Source organism: Pempheris klunzingeri, chromosome 2, assembly GCF_042242105.1.
Source record: "Pempheris klunzingeri isolate RE-2024b chromosome 2, fPemKlu1.hap1, whole genome shotgun sequence".
NCBI classification, from domain to species: Eukaryota; Metazoa; Chordata; class Actinopteri; order Acropomatiformes; family Pempheridae; genus Pempheris; species Pempheris klunzingeri.
In genome coordinates, this window is record NC_092013.1 from 2,920,475 (window position 1) to 2,933,810 (window position 13,336).

The window sequence follows — 13,336 nt, forward strand, 5'->3', positions numbered from 1 at the left end:
TAGTAGTTGTTGAAAGAGGAAACAACTGCTTTTCTTGCCAGATTTCCCACATCTGTCCAGGCATCTGAACCAGAATAACATTTGTAACACACTCGCTCGTTTTAACTACTTTCTTCTTTCTTATTTCCTCGTTCACATTAAGAAGCCAGCTGCTGCAACTGCATTCAACAATAAAATCACGTTATAGTTTACTGTTGCATCTTGTGATGTCCACAGTTGGCCAATATTACGATACTCTTGTCAAGAGAGACGCACAAGATTTGTAGCAAGATAGATCCCCTTTACACGGTGCTGTGTTACACCATTGCAGGCAGTATTGCAAATCAAAGAGCAGGTCTGCTTTATGGCATTATTGGATTTAGAGGATGTGTGCACCGATGTGATGCAAATTTATGGATAAGATAGGAATGACTGGGTGTATCTGTAAATTGTTTCTTCACCTCTTAAGAATTCATGTCAAGTCATTCATGCACATTTTAAGGGTGAGGGTTAAGAGTACAGCATATTGAGTCTGTGACGTAAAATGAAACGCACAGTCACAGAGGATGTGGTCCGTGTCTCCCAACCTTATTAACGTGGCCACGTGTGATTAATTAATGGTTCCCACATTAGTGCTGGGGAGGTAATAGCTGCAGCTGAACTACTACCTGTAGCTCCAACGCTGCCCCGTGTGCTGTCTCGTCGCTGTTGTAGTTACTTTTTTGATGAGGTGCCCGTAAGCTACGATGACTGCATAGCTACTGAGCTCATGTACACACTCACCATAGTAAGTAGCCCAAATCCCTCCACAAATACTTCCTCTTAAGAGACACAGACACACACACACACACACACACACACACACACACACACACTGTCTTGAACTGCAGGGAAGCGTGAACGTTTCATCGTAGCTCACTCCAAAAACTGCTCATTTCCATCTTGTTTTGGTATCTCTGTTCTTGACTGTACAGCAGAGGGAGAGCAACCAAAACAAACCCTTCTTTTCCCTTGAAACAGAAAAATAACAACTCCAACTAAGCTGACAATAAAACCTTTAATTGCCAGGAAAAAAAAAAAAGCACTAAAGTTGCAAACGCGGGGCTCAAATTTCACTCCAAGCTGTTTGAGCGAGGCGCGAAAGAGGCTGCACAGCAATTAGGTGTTCGAGTGTTGATGCAGAGCTTGTAAAGTACTTAATTCCTCGCTGTGTCCTGGGGCTCTGTGCCTGTAATTGCTGACTCCCTTCCTTGATTGGAAATGCTTCACTTGTTGCCGCGGTAGCCTCACTGGGCTCTCGGACCATATTAGCCGCTGCTCCCTCAGCTCCCTGACCTCCTGCATCCTGCAGCTTTCACCCCACAGAGAAACGCTGGCACACCGAGTCCGGCTCTCTGCTTCCCTGCGAAAACATTCCCCTCTCTGTTTTCTCAGTGATATAAGTTAGGCATTAGCATAAAGCTGAGTCTGTGCGGCAGATCTGTCTCTGCCCTTTATTAATGCAGGATCACGAAAGGCTCTGTTACAGTAAGTGAGACAATCGGCTGCACTGACACCAAGAAAGATGAAAGTCTTTCTCAGCATTTCTGGACTAATTCTTTCTGACTGAGGGAGGGTCACATTTTTTTTTTTGCCAAGTCATCATCCAGTGTAATATTATGGCACGGTGTGGCGCCAAATTGAAGAGAAATCAATAGCAAAGGTGGGACGTAACACCCTGATGGAGGGATGAAAGTGTGATATCTGTCTTGTTAGTCTTTTCACTCTCTCCCTCTTCTGGCTGTCTTTGCGTTTCCCTGCCTCACAGGTCAGGAGCGGCCATGCCGTTTGGCTGTTTAACAATCGGGGAGAAGAAGGATTATAACAATCCTTCGGACGTGACAGATAAATATGACCTGGGACAGATTGTTAAATCGTGAGTATCAACCATCATTTATACAGACTTTTGCTTACAATCTGTGTTCTTATCCCTGTAACTAAAACTGAAATACCTTAAAAAAAAAACGCTTCTTTTCAGGGAGGAGTTCTGTGAGATATTCAGGGCCAAGGACAAAACTACCATGAAAATGTACACATGTAAAAAGTTCCTGAAAAAGGACGGAAGGAAAGTCCGCAAGGCTGCAAAAAACGAGATCCTTATCTTAAAGATGTAAGTTATTCATTGTGCTTTTCCTGCTCTGCGGTCTACATTTTCTGTGTTAAGTGGTGCATGATTAGTTTTGTGACAAGGCTGTCAAGTCTTTTGTTTTTGTGTTTTCCCTAATTCATCGTCTCAAATACTAATTTCACAGACAGCAACATGAAAAGAAAAACAAAACCAAAGAGAAGTCTTGGTGCTCACTTTAATAAAATAAAAATAAATAAATAAAAAAGAGTCAAGCGACCCTCATTTTGCTGAGTGATCGCACACAGCCCAAGTTTCTAAGCGGCTTGTTTGTCTGAGACATATTTTCTCATCTGCTCTGTGATTATCTAACTTTCCAGTAAACCTCAATCACCAACCTAATCAAATACGATGACACTGCGAGAGGCTGGAATAATTGCTGGCAAAACATCAAATGCAGCATTGAAATGAACATTATTTGCATATTCATAGATTTATTGTCGTTTTAAACGAGGTAATATGTTTTGTTTTGATGGGAAAAGCGGTGTCAGACACAGAATTCTTTTTCCCAAGCAGAATAATTTTATGTCTTAAAATGTGTAGGCCAGTGCATGCAGTGCACTCACACCTGTGACTCTCAGGTGGATGCAGAGACTAACCTGATTGGCTGTAGAGACACACAGTGTTGTTGTCCACATTTGCTGCCTGCTGGACTGTATTCATGTTATGTCAGTGTTCAAATTTTAAATTCAAAACGTATTGGCGCTTTGCCACTAGTCCCTGCTCGGCTCTACTCGGCACGACTCACCTGTGGACTCGCCTCGGTTCGGTTGGTTTTCCATTACAGCAGCGTACCACCTCAAAAGTGGGCGTGGTCGTCATAGCAAGGCTCATCTGACGTCATTTTCATGCGACGTATGTATCCGTTCCTTGTGGCTCCGTCCAGCTCCCTCTGGATCTTCTCAAGCACAGGAACGTGGGCACCTCCTTGTTTGGACCACCTTGTGTTGGTTTACGTGCGGCCATTTTCCACGTTTCACGTTTCGCTAAATGATTTTAAAAAAAAAAACGCCCGGTCGCTGTTTCCAGGGTTTTAAAAATGGCGGGCTTGATTTTTTGAACGAGTCGCTCTCATGACTCATCCAGTGACGTTCCACTCCCTGGCCAATCAGTGGCCAGGGAGTGGCTCACTTGAAGCCCCGGCTGAGGAGGTACTAAAATAGTACCAGGTACCATCACCTGGTGGAGAACCAACCAAACCGTGTCGAGCCGAGTAGGTGCTAGTGGAAAAGCGCCATATGTGTATGTGCATTTAGAAATGTCTGCTAAAAATCCCATAATGCAGTGTGTTTCCTTGGCTCCTGATGTAAATGTACAGTGTTTACAACACTACACCTGTCTGTGGTGACACAAGTGATAATGACACAAACATTTCTCCATTTTTCCATTTATTAGATAGATAAATAGAAATACTTTATTGATCCCAGAGGGTAAATTATGAAATTATTAATTATTATTATTAATTATCTGAGGGAAATTATTAAGTGCTGAGTCTTGAATGAAGCAGTTCCAGACACTGATTTAGTTCTTCCTGACCATCTTCCACATCTAGTGCACTTTTCACAGCGGGAGTGTCTGACAACAGGCAGGCTGAGTGACGGGCAGGCAAGAGCAGCTCTCTGCAGCGTCACATATTGGAGCTTTATTGGCCAAAGTCACCGTGAAGTCTCCCAGCTGGTGCTGTGGTTGCTGAAGACGCGGTCAGCTGCGCCCACATGGACGCATCAGATTACGTAAATCTGCTTATGTATGGGCTGACAGATGAACGTGCAGATCTCAGTGTGGAGCAAAGTTAACTGATTACGTTTTGCAATTTCATTTCCTTCATGGGAGCTCCCTCTCTCAGCCACCGTGACTGCAGTGGTGTGTTATTTATGAGCATTACAGCCAGTCTTTACATTATTCCTCCATCTGAACGATGCAGACGTCTTCCTCCTCTACGACTCCTGACATCAGTCTCGCTCTCACTCTTTGTGTTTCTCTGCCTGTCTTGTGCTTTGTGATACATCTCCTCAGGGTGAAGCATCCCAATATTCTCCAACTGGTGGACGTCTTTGAGACCAAAAAAGAGTACTTCCTCTTCCTTGAACTGTGAGTTCAGATGTCTGATGAGCCAGGGGAAAAGGTTCTCTGCTTGTCTTTGCGGTCGCTCGGGCCTGCTGAACTGTATGTGTTGATTACACACTCGTGGGAATGAGCTGTTGCAGCCTGAGGCCTGGTAGATATGAGAACGGCTCTGAACTCCACTCATTTGGTATTCAGATGTGATTTCTTGCTAGCTGCTCCATTCTCATCAGCATGTGTTCTTGGGGAATTTGATGCATTTCCATGGATATGCTAAATGTGCAATACTCGTCTCATCCGGGTTTAGGAATTCTAGTTAGAAAGAAAATGATCAAACACAAAAGGAACATCTGTGGGGAAATGATTAAAACCATTTCCCTTCAACAGGTGTGGTGCGTTATGTAATCTTGTCAAAAATGTTCATTCTTAGAACAATGTAATTTACATTTCATTATAAACATAAAGGGTAAAATTACAATTTGAGTGTCTCTATTACCAGATCTTTTCCTGAATAGCTGACAGTAGAGAACATAAGAAAACATGGGGAGAGAAGGGGGGTTAGCAGGAAGGTTCCCTGTCAGAAACATTGCAGTTACACAGTGCAAATCTTCCAATGCTGAAATAAAATCACTTAAAATAAAACTCTCAACAAGAAAGATGACACATTTGGGCCTCCTTTTTCCCAGTGCAACAGGCAGAGAGGTATTTGACTGGATCCTGGACCAAGGCTACTACTCGGAGCGAGACACCAGCAACGTGGTGCGCCAGGTGCTGGAGGCTGTCGCCTACCTCCACTCCCTGCACATCGTCCACAGAAACCTGAAGGTAACTCGCTGCAGTGGTGCACGACTTAGATGCTGTGGTCTAATCCTGGTTGTAGGCAGAAGTAAACATGACACCATCACTGGAGGGACATCTCACTGTTACAGGTGCAGTGTGTAGGATTTAGCGGGATATTTTTGGCAGAAATGGAATATAATATTAATAACTGTGTTTTCAGCAGCATTGTCATGTTTCTACAGGAGCCCAGAATGGACAAACAAGGGCCTTTTACATTTTATATTGAAGTGGCAGCTTGAATTTAATGATGAGTGATGATGTTGGAAGAGGAAGATGAAGGAACGTATTGGATTATTATCATTTTGTGTTTTTTTTGTTTTTTTTTCTAAACTTTTTATTTATGAGAATTTTTACATTGGCAAGAGTAAACAAACACAATACAGAACGAACATATGAGGTCATGGGATGAAAGTGAGTCAAGGCAAGTTTAGCATCTTTACGATGTGCTGTCACACACAGTAAAGTTAAATATCTGTCTCGTTGGCTAAATAAATACACCATTTTTCCCACCGTTTTTTTCCCAGTTCTTTTTGGAGACGTATGGAGTGGGTCATCTGTTCTAAGAGATGTAGATGTTTAACAATATTAACAAAAAGGCCAGCAGTAGGACCGTTTTTTTGGAGCCAGCATTTTGTAATGGCCTTTTTACTTGCAGCCAGCAAAATCTTTAACAGGTAAATGTCATTTTTACTCAGTCCATCAGGAATATGACCAAAGTAAAGAAATGTAAAGGTTGAGCTGAAACTAAAACTCAGTATATTATCATTTTGTGTTTTGAGACGTTTGAAAACCCAACTTTTGAGAAACGCAAGATCATACGTACTATTTAACTCAGGGCCACCATAGTTTCTTCTGCGTGCTTGGAAAGTGTGATGTGATGTGATGTGATGTGTATTCAGCTGGTCTGCAACCTCACCGCTAGTTGCCACTAAATCCTAAACACTGCACCTTTAACCTAAGCAATAAAACTGTAACCTACGTTAAGGATTTCACCTTTTAACCACTTTTACCGAGAAGAAAGCGCAGGAGATCCTGTCGGCCTCGAAACAACGATTATTAGTCTTTTCACCTGCAAACCACCAAAACCACACTTACTTTTCTCTGCAGCAGACGGTAGAATCCACAAACTCTCACAAATTTTCAGATGTTTCAGATTTGTAGTGATGTGCTTCATCTTTTGAGTTGCTGTATTCACATTTCAAACTCTGCCCGTAACAACAACAAGTTTCCTCGAAGGGAAACTCAGGACACAGGATTTCCAGACTGTTTACCTGTGTGCACCTATAATGTATGATAATGTATTCTTTCTGGTCCGACCATGTTTCTAACTGCAGGTTCAACAAGTGCACTCAATCTGCGCCAAACAAATAGATCCCTTAGTGTTGTTAATGGGGGCAAATACTGTTTATAGCAAAAACTTAAGTAGCTTGATACCTCTGTCAGCTTAAATGAAAGTCAGAGCATTTTGTAAGTGGAAATGCATCAACCTTAGTTGGATAATGAAACTTTGAGATGTTTTCAGTTTTCTCATTATATTTCTGTCAGAAAATGAGCCCACGACTCAAATTCAGCCTCCTGAACCTTCATAGATGATTAACAATGAAAATGTTAAAAACGTCAACGTAGATTTGACATTAACCGCCGTCATCGTAATGTGCTACTCTTTCAGTTGGAGAACTTGGTTTACTACAACCGCCTGAAGCACTCTAAAATAGTCATCAGCGACTTCCACCTCGCTAAGCTGGAGAACGGACTGATCAAAGACCCCTGTGGGACACCAGAGTACCTGGGTGAGAATATTAACGCAGCAAGTAGCAAACAAGACATTGTTACGCAGGCAGATCAGAGGAGAATGTGTTTTGATGGAGGTTTTTGTGCCGTTGTGCAGCTCCGGAGGTGGTTGGGAGACAGCGATATGGGAGGCCTGTGGACTGCTGGGCAACAGGTGTCATCATGTACATACTGTAAGTTTTGACAGAGCACATAAGGCTTTTTCCTGAATCTTTAAGTGTGAAAGTCAGTGGGTGGCTTATTAAAACCGTCGACTGTGCATAAGAAGTGGACAGAGCTACCATGACGCTGTTTTGAAGCCTTGAATTTGTTTTTGTGGGCGTCACCATCTTGGTTTCATTCCACAAAGTCTGATTGGTTAGTCAGAAGGTAGTCCTGCCCTAAACATTACCCTGCTTTTTGGTGTATTTTCCTCTAAATGGATCCATAATTTACTAAATGAGCATCCTGCTGTGCTGAAGAAGACTGTAAACTAGCAACTGAAAGCATAAACTCATCAGGAAAATGTTCACTGAGCTGATAAATCAAGTGAAATTCTCTCATAGACCATCTCACAATACAAACTCCATAACATACAATCTCCACACACACACTTCTAGTGGGTGATGAAGTGATGATTAAGAAGGGCTTTGTATCTTTTTAGGAAAATCCTCTTTACCTTTTAAATATATAGATGTGTCTTGACTCCTGATGATTTTTCGTCTCCTTTGCTACGTCAGGCTGTCAGGCAACCCCCCTTTCTACGATGAAACTGACGACGATGACTATGAAAACCATGACAAGAACCTGTTCCGAAAGATCCTGGCAGGCGATTATGAGTTCGACTCTCCGTATTGGGATGAAATCTCTGATTCGGGTAATTTTAGGATGAATTAACAGAGTTTGTGACCTCTGTCATATTTATGTTCAGAGCAATGAGGAGAACAAACCCGGTTTGTTTGCTGAGTTTCTTCCGTGTCGTTTTTCTCTGACAGCCAAGAGTCTGGTTGCTCGACTGATGGAGGTGGATCAGGACCAGAGACTGACGGCTCAGGAGGCCATAAACCACGAATGGTAGGCAGCAGGGCTTTCATATGTTGTGCAGACCATTAAAACCAGAGCAGTGTGGTCTGACCGTATTAATGTGATCCAAACACTTCCTTTCTTTGATGTGTCCCTCAAAACCACTCTGAGTGACTTCATAGCTCACTTTAAAAGGTGAATCGCTGCTCCTAATGAGCGCTGAGCGTTTATTAGGCTTCAGGTTACCATAGCAACAACATAAGCGCTTTACTTTGCAAGAAATTGACAATTTGATTGGCGCAGTGTTCAGTACAGAGATTCATGGACCGACTTTGTCTGACTCTTGGTGAAATGTCCTGATGATGTTGCCATTAAACTTGGCACAGACATTTATGTTTCTGACGAGGTGATGAGTAGTAATTTAGAGATCGCGTTACCTTTTATCTAGTATCATCATCAGGTCAAAATTTCACTTTGGTTTTGTCTTCGTACCTTAAAACCTAATGACATTCAGTGTTTAGCACTGATTAGCAAATGTTAGTATTTCAACACGCTTAAACTTGCAATAACAGGTTTTTTCCAGCACTTTGAGATCAGTGGAAACAAGTTTTGAACAAAACACTGACATGTAATTGTAATTAAATTGCTTTAGCGATCATAATTAGTATTTAGCTTAATTGACAGTCACCAACTATGTTGCTTCTTACCACGCTGACATTTACTTACCCTGGAGGTTGCTGTTCAGAAAAAGATTGTCGCCCACAGTTCCGTGGTTCAAGCCGAGTTCTCCGACCTTGAATCACAAATCCAGTTGAGAAAAAGTCTCTCTCACTGGCTGAACTTGATGCCTGGATGTTGAGCGCATTCAGGCTCCATTCAGGCTCGATAATGTCAGCTGATTAAAAATGCTCAACAATCATTTTCATTTCTGATAAAGCTTCCTGCATTTAGTTTTTACCTGTAACTGTGAGTCCATTACATACACTACTCACTAAAAGTAAGGGATATTCAGCTTTCAGGTGAAATTTCAGGATGAACCTAAAATGCATTCTAACCTTTCCAGGTGAACTTAATGTGACCTTCTCTAAACCTTTGAATGCACATGTCCAACTGTTCAGTGTTTCAGTACTTTCTGCACCAGCTGCTGTTCTCTAACAAGAAGCTTAACAGCAACATTCACAACAGGTTTGATCCATGAATCCACCAATACATTTCCTGCTTCAGTTAGAATTGGTATTTAAACAGTCCTCCTCATCCTGCTGTTCACATTCTGACATCATGAGACCAAGACGACACCTAACAGTTGATCAGCAGCACCTCAACACTGGAGGCTTCAAACAGGAAGTCCTCAGACGGAGGTGTTCACTGAGCTTAGAGGGTCACAGAGTGTCATCAGGAGGTTGGAACAGTGATACAGAGACTGGAAGAGTCACAGAAAGGAGAGGAGTGGACGTCCTTTGGCCACGTCCCAATTTATTGAGACACTGAACATGTTTTGTTGTGGTTTACCTACCACTGTTGGTAGATTTTCTTTAAATAAATTGTTTAAGATGAATAAAATGACCATTGCATGCTTCTACTTAAATGCCCTACTTTCATGATATAATATCACTGTAGCATTCACTTTTTACATTTTCCATATATTTCACCTGAAAGTCGAATATCCCTAACTTTTAGTGAGTAGTGTATGTTGTTTATCTGTGTACCCGACCCAGGACTCTGTCTGAAGCATCCCAATATAGAAAATAATCAATTTGGCCTCATTTTCTTACATCTATCTCTGCTGGTTGCTCAACTGCGACTACTTGAAGACATTTAGCTGTGTATAGACATGTATTAACCACTTTCTGTTGGTCCTGCTTCAGCATATCTGACAAAATCCAGCAAACTATAAATTCGGAACACAAATCGATTGTCACAGAGATAAAAACCAGGAGAAAAAGGCCCCAGCTTAGAAATGATGGGAATAATCCTCAAAGGTTAAACAGTTCCCGCAAACCTTTGCCAGTCAATAACATGAACAGCAGTACTGTGTGCGGTGGCCAGTGGCAGCCAAAGATAGTGGAAGCATAAAGCTCTGTTGTGAAGTTGTGTTTTTCACATTTTGTACAACAGGATCTCCGGTGGTGCCGCTTCAGATAAGAACATCAAGGAAAATGTGTGTGCACAGATAGAGAAGAACTTTGCCAGAGCTAAATGGAAGGTAAGCCCTTTTGTTCTCCCTTCCAGGAAGCTCTTCTCCAACAGTTGTAGAGCTCTTGAACGAGGAAGCGTAGTAGTGCAAGTGTTGTATAACAGTCCGATGAGAGTCAATGGTCTCTGAGCTAGTTTTCAGGTCGCTGTGCCTATTTGAGTTCAGTTCCTCCTCCTACAGAAAGCCGTGCGGGTCACCACCATCATGAAGAGACTGAGAGCACCTGAGCAGAGCGACTCGAGGGCAACCAGCCCTGCAGCAGGTCCCCCAGCAGACGGCGCAGCTCCCCAGGCTGCCACCGACCCCTCGGCACCTTCATCTGCTGCGACACCCGAGGGAGCCCCTGCTGCCATCACAGAGCTCCCCGCTGCGGCAGAAATAAGCCAACTGTCACCAGAGGCTGAAGCCGGGGTGGCAGCGCCCACCGCCGCCGCCGCCGAGCCGCAGCAGCCGAGCCCGCCGCCGCAGGAGGCCGAGGCCACGTCACGTTGTAATGGAGAAGCTTCAGCCGCTCTCCATGCAGCCACCGAGGCCGGGGACGAGCAGGGTTAGACCCCCCCACCCCTCCACCTCCACCACCACCACCACCACCACCCCTCCCTGTGTGACCTCTGCAGTCCCCACCAACTCCTGCACACTGTACATTAGCTGCTAGCATGGTGACACTGACTCTGCTTCTCTCTCACTTGCAGCATTAGTATCATCTCATGGAGGCTGCGTGCTACATTTCCTGAGTGCTGCGTTGCATTGGCTTTCTTTTTACATGTATTGTGTCTTTTTTTTTTTTTTTTTTTTCCACTGACCCTCCAGTGATTTTACGTCAGATCATATAAACCACGTCCGTCTCCGCACATCTGAGTTTTTTAGGGGCAGAAACAGATTAGCTACACGTGGCTCGCGGCTAAATGATTCTACTCTTAGTGATAAGAGTGTGGAGGATGACATAATTGTGCTAAAAAAAAAAAAAAAAACACCTTTGATTCCTTTTTAATGAGCCAACTTGGGGAAACTTCTCTCTGCCACTCTTGCAATTACTGCATTTGTTCTTAGAATCAGTAGAAAAGTTTTTGCTTCTGAAATTTTTACCTTGTACCGTAATACTGAGTAAGTGCTGGTCCTCACGCTCGGAGAAGATGCCATATTCCCTTCACGGGAGGAAATCTGGTCATCTTTCTTGTCTGTCATTGTCTACGCTAACCTGTTAAACGATGCTGAGATTGGTGACTGGGAGTTATTGTGCCCAGTGATGTGTTTTGAACCAGGCAGCTTCACACACAAACATGTTCCTTTGCTAACTTCCTGCCCAGGAAAGAACCTCATAGCTGTATGTGTAAAGATTCTGTACATAGAGACCTTTGTAGAAGTAGCCAAAACAGCATGCATTCTCACTTTTTTTGCTGGTCATTTTACATTTACAGCCACTTTGTGGATAAAGATGCGCTACTGCCAACCTCGTCTCGTTGTAGGCCACAGCACCCTCGCCTCGTGCCAGAAGCCACGTTGAGGCTAACCTTCTTTCCGAAAGCACACAACGCATCAAGCTGTATATTACCACCGTTCATTTAGCCCCTTCTGTCCATGTAAGTTCTATGCATCCAAGTTCATTTGTAGCGTTCCTTTTTTTTTTTTTTTTATTATTATTATTAGAAACATCACTTCATCGCATCCTCAGCCGATCACACGGAAGAGTTTTTGTTTGTATTGTCGCTAGATCTCAGTCTACCTGCGTCTACTTCGGTTTCATCGCGTCCTCTGCGTGAGGACACGGACTCAAAAGCCACATATGTCTTAAAAGTTTGGTTGTAACTGTAATAATATAAAATGTGCATTAACTGACCACATGCGGCTTTCGAGGGAAAAGACACACATCGTTTTGTGGTAACTAGGGTCATCACCAACTGCACCTGCATTGTACTGAAAAAATGTATGAAGCATATACAGTATTTGACATTTCTGAACTATTTATTTATTTATTTATTTATTTATATCTCTTTTTGCTTTGGTTTCTTTTCTTTTCTTTTTTTTTTTAACTCTGTCAGTCATTTGTTTACTTATTATACTTGATAAACAGTAATAACGATCTGTCACTGGTCCCCTCGAGCATTAATAATGAGCTAACGAAGGAGTTCTCTGTAATCACTTTAGAGGAAATCGAGCAATATTCGACTGGCTGCAGAAACTGTGATTCCTGGTGTCCTTTCGATACAGTCCATGTACCTGTGAGCAGACGTCTACAGTCCTGGCCAGCTGTCAGGCCCAGCGGTGCCACTTAACTAACGCGTGGCTGCTGTCATATAAGTGTGTGTGTCTCTGTGGGGGGGTGGGGGTGGGAGGGGGGGCTAATGTGGCCTGTCAGTGTCCACGTGGTTTCCTGTGTTTAACACACGCTGACACACAGGCTTTTGTTTCTTGGTCGCTTAAAGACGAGCAGCCGTATTGTCACAACGATTAAAAGATGATAAAGTTTAAGTATGACGTGTTACGGCTTGTGCACGGCCGCTTTGTCTCACCCAATCTGTTGTCAAGAGTATTTACTGTGAGCATCTGTGAATTTATATGAAAATGTGCATTTCAGATCTAAAAAGGGGGCTTGGGTGAAATCTGATCACGTTTATTATCCGTAGAATCTCAAGTTTGACTTTTTTGTTGCAGAGTCTTTTACTTATACGTGTTTCTCCTTCGAATTAGACTGGTACACACACCAGTCATTCGGATTATACCGCGATATTATTTCTTATATTGATTAAGATGAATATCTAGATTTTAACGAGAGGCTTAAACTACCAGAGATTTTTTTATGTGAATAGATTATTTCATGTAGTTCGTTCTCTTTGTTTAGATGGCAACTAAATACTGTTTAAATACTGTTACACAGTTTAAAGCAATGCTTTTCACCCCAGTACATTTCTCACTGTATTCAGTATTCCATGTCTGTTCATTTTGCCATGCACTTACAGGTGTATTTGTAGATGTGATGTTTGCCAGGACCGGTGGTCACCTGTAGGTCCTGTCTTGCATTTGTGAGCTCTGTACTGTACTCCTTGATCGAGTTGATGACTTTGATGGTAATAAAATTCTAATTCATCAGTTTATTCCTCTGCAGTCCTCGTCATTTCTCCTCAGAGCTGACGGTCAGTAGTGAGAGGGGGCATAGCATCTTTCCAAAAAAAAACATGGCTCCAACAAAGATCTGCAGGATTATTTAGAGAAAATGTGGGGAGCAGCATGCGTCATCACACTCTGCTCTCCCCGCTAACCCGGAGGAGAGCATCTGTGCTACACGCTCTCAATTAGCACAAGCT

The 13,336-nt window shown here is 42.9% G+C and overlaps 1 protein-coding gene across 1 annotated transcript; it reads left to right on the top strand.

Moving 5' to 3' along the window:
• Nucleotides 1-1,799: 1,799 nt before the first annotated feature.
• LOC139218177 (caM kinase-like vesicle-associated protein) lies at nt 1,800-10,586 on the top strand. Its single transcript, XM_070849739.1, has 10 exons — nt 1,800-1,894; nt 1,997-2,128; nt 4,160-4,234; nt 4,894-5,032; nt 6,717-6,837; nt 6,936-7,011; nt 7,558-7,694; nt 7,813-7,891; nt 9,956-10,043; nt 10,215-10,586. The coding sequence occupies exons 1-10, from the start codon at nt 1,800-1,802 to the stop codon at nt 10,584-10,586; spliced, it is 1,314 nt and encodes a 437-aa protein (XP_070705840.1).
• The last annotated feature ends 2,750 nt before the right edge of the window (nt 10,587-13,336 follow it).

What these genes read in the sequence shown, in the direction of transcription:
- LOC139218177 (XM_070849739.1), top strand. Translation starts at nt 1,800, where the DNA reads ATGCCGTTTGGCTGTTTAACAATCGGGGAGAAGAAGGATTATAACAAT. An exon ending in GAGATCCTTATCTTAAAGAT is followed by an intron (nt 2,129 to 4,159) that starts GTAAGTTATTCA and finishes ACATCTCCTCAG; the next exon opens with GGTGAAGCATCCCAATATTC. An exon ending in GGATGAAATCTCTGATTCGG is followed by an intron (nt 7,695 to 7,812) that starts GTAATTTTAGGA and finishes TTTCTCTGACAG; the next exon opens with CCAAGAGTCTGGTTGCTCGA.